At 44.7% G+C, this 6,000-nt stretch overlaps 1 protein-coding gene across 3 annotated transcripts in view; it reads right to left on the bottom strand.

The window, feature by feature from the left end:
* Positions 1-257: 257 nt before the first annotated feature.
* C4_2H22orf23 (chromosome 4_2 C22orf23 homolog) overlaps positions 258-6,000 on the bottom strand; it is a 46,983-nt gene continuing 41,240 nt past the window's right edge. For all 3 annotated transcript variants that reach the window (XM_069231340.1, XM_069231341.1, XM_069231342.1), the window contains one exon: positions 258-1,287. In XM_069231340.1, coding sequence (XP_069087441.1) covers positions 1,192-1,287 — 96 coding nt within the window. In that variant the 3' untranslated portion in view covers positions 258-1,191. The remainder of the gene's footprint in view (positions 1,288-6,000) is intronic.

Below are 6,000 nucleotides of genomic sequence, written 5' to 3'. Positions count from 1 at the left end.
TATTTCCTCTACCTGGGAACACATTATTGCAGTGAAAACTGACATAACAAAAAGTCCCATACTTCAGTATTGACACTGCAAATCAATTCATACAGTCTGCGAAACAGCGGATATGGGGGGTGGTATTTTGAATTTGAAAATTACAAGTGACATTCCAGGGGCCCCGGATCTCAAAATAGCATATTCTGTAATACAACCCAGGCCCCAGAGAATCATCCAGGAAGCAGTGGAAACTGAGAACTAAACAACATAAGACATTTAAGTTCAAAAGTGGTAATTGTGCTTAGCTGTAAACCACATTTTAACGTGTATTTTATTTAAATAAATCAGTTCTATATTTGAACCACTTTTCTTTATTTACATGTTTCAATGAACCGCTGCCCCAAAGTTCAAATATCTATGAAGATATTCACGAAGGAGCATATTTCTTTCTGCTGCACATAACCACTAGACTACCAGGAAAACACCCATAACCTGGCACATGCTTAATGTCATTGAGCACTTCTGGGACACACGTGCTCATTATGGGCCTAGGTAGTGGAGTACATCCAAGAGTCTTGGTCACATTTTCTCAAGTGAAATCTGACATTTGTTGTCAGAGAGCCATCCATCAGGCCTGTGTGGTATAAAGTTTTCTGTCTTGAGCTCAGCCATCTCTACCATAGCTTTGTGTTAAGATATGCTATGTCACACGATTCTATATGCCTCCTCTTTTGCCATTGCTCAACGTGGCTGGTCAGGATTTCATCAACATAAGCTCTTGTTTGTGGTACGGCATGCTACATCCCATGCTCTCTCATATGTCTAGCTAGTGGCCTGATGTGTCCTGTCACATGACCCTTATGCCCCTTTCCCCATGGTCTTGAGTGTCTTGGCATGTGGGGCCTTAATGTCCACCCCTTACAGGTCATTGATGCCCCCAAGCGCCCAAGAAATGTGGGGGTACTCAATGTTTTCCTTCACTCCATGGGTATGACAAGTCCTGTTACAAAGTCACTGGGGCTTTGGCTCCATGTCCTGATGTTCTATTTCACAAGTCCCCTGAAGGCCTTCCTCTGTGGCCAGATGTGTCCTGTCATAGGGTCTCTTTTGCAGCAGCTTCTTAGTATGACATGATCTGTCCTAAGTCCCTAGACCTTGATCCAGGCTCTGTAGTCTGAAGTGTGAAGCCACCCCTGGCTCACGGCTCTGCTACTGAGGCTCAGTGTTCTGCTGCCTTGATGGTTTCAGCTTGTTCTTTAGGTCCCGGCTCCTCTGCTGATCAATTATTTCCATCTCCCGCAGCTTCTGCAGAGGACAAAGAAGAGGCATGGTCACCTGGTCTGCTCTGACCACCCCAAATATGTTCCCACCCATTCCAAAGATCACAGTATCTCTTGCTGTGATCTAAGACCCCAAAAATCAAGCTCCATCTGACTGTTACACCAAAGATTAGCATGTACCTATCCCCGGACCATGAGACCTGCCTTCTCCTACCCCTGGGCCCTTTATGCTGTATCACAGACAATGCGTTGGAGTTGCCACATCGCAGGGGACATTACCTATCAGGCAGGTATATGTAAATGGGAATATAAAATGGCAAAATATAAAGGTACTATAAGAACAGCCATAACAAAGTTCTATTCTGAGATTACAGCCTATCAGAATACATGGAGAATGGTTTTCCACATAATGAAAGAACTGTCGGTGGGCTCAAGGGCCACCCCTGCTGTGATTCTCTCTGCTCAATAGCTACATCATCAATAAAATTCGACCAATAAGATAGGCAGTCAGAACTGAACATTTTCCTCAGATACTCTGCAAACTGCTCAGTTTTTTCCCTACTCTCACCTTTCAGCCTATTAACCTCTGAGGACCTCTAAAAGGCATTAACTAAAGTATAATCGGGGGGCCCTTCTGATCTTTGCCCGCTACACATTCTTAAACAGCTCTGCAAATTGGGGCTTCAACCTCTGAAAGTAGTCCTTAATGCCTCTTAGTGTCTGTCTCTTCTATAGTGGTAACATTTAGGCCCGGATTCTGACCTTGGCGGACGGCGGAGGCCGTCCGCCAAGGTACCGCCGCCAAATGACCGCACCGCGGTCAGAAGACCGCGGCGGCCATTCATACATTTCCTCTGGGCCGGCGGGCGCTCTCCAAAAGAGCGCCTGCCGGCCCAGAGAAAATGCCCCTGCAACGAGGACGCCGGCTCAGAATTGAGCCGGCGTAGTTGCAGGGGTGCGACGGGTGCAGTTGCACCCGTCGCGTATTTCAGTGTCTGCCAAGCAGACACTGAAATACTTTGCGGGGCCCTCTTACGGGGGCCCCTGCAGTGCCCATGCCATTGGCATGGGCACTGCAGGGGCCCCCAGGGGCCCCGCGGCACCCCCTACCGCCATCCTGTTCATGGCGGGTTTCCCGCCATGAACAGGATGGCGGTAGGGGGTGTCAGAATCCCCATGGCGGCGGAGCGCGCTCCGCCGCCATGGAGGATTCCCCCGAGCAGCGGAAAGTCGGCGGGGGACCGCCGACTTTCCGCTTCTGACCGCGGCTGAACCGCCGCAGTCAGAATGCTCGTGGGAGCACCGCCAGCCTGTTGGCGGTGCTCCCGTGGTCGGTGGCCCTGGCGGCCACCGGCCGCCGGGGTCAGAATGACCCCCTTAATTCTATCCTTAAAAAACGTGTGGCAACCTCAACATAATCAACATTTTACTCTCCATATGCTTCTTGCTACAGTTGCTAAAACACTAGAAAATCATATGGCTGAGCTATTAAGTATACATGTCACTTGCAAACTTATTAGGGCATACTCAAATAGGTTTTTGTTCTACACATAGTACAGAATCGGTCCTTCTGCCCATAGCTGATGATATCATGCTATAGCCAGACAGTGGTAATATTAACACACTCTTACTGTTGGATCAGTCTACTGTGTTTGATACCATAAACAATAGTATCATTAGACGCTCCATGAGGCAGGAATAACCAATACTGCTTTAAGGTGGCTCACATCTTTCCAAAATCATGCATACAGGCTTTGAGGTTACAAAGTTCAGGGTTCCTAACCCATCTAAAATATGAAGTACCAAAATTACTCTGTACCAAAGACATCAGTATGAACATTTGCACAGATGATATGCAGCTTTCAGTCCCACTCAATGGTGATCGGTTCTCTCGCCTTCACTTTAAACAATGTATGAACTGCATTTTATGAGTTGATGAGCAGTAATTATCTTAAACTTAATGCCGAAAAAATGGGGTTGGTGGTTGTCAGTGAGCGGGCTAACCTCTGGCTTGAATCTTACTGACCATATGGGATACGTTGCCTTCCGGCAGTATAACAACCATAAAAAGCAGATGAATTAAGCCTGGCAATTAACTCACTTGCTTTTCAGGTGTCTTTATTGATATCTGACTGCTCATGTCAACTCAAACTGCTGAGGAAATGCATTCAATACCTCAAGAAAAATAGTGGAAGAGAGGCCATTTTCGTCCATTATTGGATCTAGACTTTACTGTGCCAACCCTACATGCCAGTTCTCCATATGAGGGTATCCTATGCTGCCTTGTCCAAAGACTACAATTCCTCCAAAATTCTGCTGCCAGACTGGTACTCTGTCCTAGGTTCTGTCATTCCCGTCCGCTTCTTAGAAACCTGACAGTCTCCCTATTAGAGAACACATCTGATTCCAAGTAATCTGCATGGTCCCCAGGGATCTGTATGAACATGCACCTTGGTTTATCAGTAAGCGGATAAAGCAATACTAATTCTCATGAACTGTCATGAATATTACTACCCTTTCAGCTAGCCTCTTAGTTATTGCCAGTGCTTTAAATGGGCCGGTACTCACAGGTACTGAGTACCGGCACTTCTTATTTTTTTCACTCTGAGTACCGGCACTTCTCAGCTGCCAAGGAGAGTACCGGTACTCATGAAAGGTAGGCTCCTTAGCTGTTAGTGCTGGTGAGCACTAGGCTCTCAGAGTTGAAACAGCCTCTGACAGGGAAGGTGCTTCTGTCTCCCTAAACTGACCCCGCTGAGCTATTCAGCGGGGATTATGTGCCTAATGTCTGGATATTCACGATCACGCTGTGTTTGACGGAACAGGGTCCATTCAGGCCCTGTGCTGTCAATCACATTTACACACTCGTGTGCTTTTGGGTAAACACAGGAATTGAGGCAGCCCCGCTGACAGTGACAACTAAGAAAGCCATGGGATGAAAGTTTAAAATGGTTTTGATCCCACCTGAGTCTCTTGAACGAAGGTCTGCTTATGTATGCATGTTTGCCTGCTTGTATGTGTGTGTTTGTGTGAGAGAAAAGCGAATGAAAGAGGAAGAGAATCGGAACACTTTAAGGAGGACTGCGTGGAATGCTTTGGGTGTGGTGTTTGCTTGATTCTTTCTGTGTGTGCATGTTCAAGAATATATAGTATTGTACAAAACGACAGCAAATAACAGTATGCCAGTAAGATAAATAGCATTGTGTTTCACTTACATTTCGTTTAACGAGTTAACTTGTTTTGTTTATTCAAACACATTTCTCATGGGCCTTGGCATGTGCTGCAACTAGTATATAAGTCAAAGTATCCTCATGTCTTGCTCTTAGCCCCGCCCCTAGCCCCACCCACCACACTACTAGTATATGTTAATGAGTACCTGCACTTATTTTTTCCCATTTAAAGCCCTGGTTATTGCTCAATTTACCAGAAGTAGACTAGGTGATTGCAGCTTCTCGTTCCACTCTGAGAAACTATGAAAAGCTCTTCCTGATAATCTTCATTTGTACTCTTGCCCCAGTAAATTTGGCTGCTCTTTCTAAACAAGACTATTTTCCACAAGCATTTTAGTCTATATTATTTCGGCCTTGTTATTGTTATTGGTATTCAGTAGACGCTCTGGTGTATAATCGCTCTATAAATCTGCTAACATAACAATGCAGCTTTATGTTCTTAGATAGATGCAGAAAAAAGCAAGGATGAAGTGAAAATATGGTTTGAGCACCTTAACATAGGTTTGAAAAACTCTCAAAACTTAGATTAAAAAACACAGTTCAAGTGCAGATATGCTTACAAAATAAAACAAAAAAATACAAATTTGCAGTTTACGCATAGCTCACACAAGAGTCAAGCAGACCATAATTACACACCAAATGCAAAGCTCATGACCTCACCCTTTATGTGATATTTGCAATTACACATGGCATAAAAAATCTGGTAGATGAGATTGCATTTCATATTACCCTTCACGCTATGAAAGAGACAACTATAAATGTAGTATTATTTATTGGTTTGAGTAAGAGTTGTTTTTTAATTACTTAACTTGTAGGTGTTGTTACTTATTCATATAAATATTATGAGGTCATAAGCATTGCATTTGGTATGTGGGTTATGGATTGCAGAGCTAACTATAACTTGTGAATTTCGGTGATTTTTGCGACCACAACTGTGTGTGTTTGTGTGTGTCTAAGGTTAGGTTAGAATGCCAGCCATAATGTCATGTTTTAACACCGAAAACACAATGAAATTCACCAGGTATAGTTTGCGGAGCTAACTATGACTTTCTCCATTGCCATGCCCTGCTTATGACCTCACATAGCACATTACTTATAACATGTTCAATGAAAGCATTGTTGACCTACCGATGACATGCTGACTTACCAACTCATGTCTCTCTGATTGCTCACAACAGGTTGGCTATCTGTAAAAGCTTTGCTAAAGGGCAAAGTTAGTACGGAGTAGGTGCTTACTCTCCTAAGGGACCTTGAGTGTCTGGAGGGAAGATTTTGCACAAGAGTGAAGACTATGCACCACGTAGCTGCCCACTCATATGTGCTTGACTACCCACTAGAGGTCAACTGTCTGCAAAGTGTTCAGTACAGGGTGAAGGGAGTGCGTAGTAGGGCCTCCATCACCTAAGGGGCATTGGGTGTGTAGAGAGAATAGTCTCTCCTTGGAGCGCTTCTGCACATGCCAAAAACTGTTTGTAATAGAGGTTGGCTTTCTGCAAAGGAATCAGTAC

The sequence above is a fragment of the Pleurodeles waltl genome, chromosome 4_2 (assembly GCF_031143425.1).
Source record: "Pleurodeles waltl isolate 20211129_DDA chromosome 4_2, aPleWal1.hap1.20221129, whole genome shotgun sequence".
Lineage (NCBI taxonomy): Eukaryota > Metazoa > Chordata > Amphibia > Caudata > Salamandridae > Pleurodeles > Pleurodeles waltl.
This window is presented reverse-complemented; position numbering and strand designations above follow the sequence as displayed.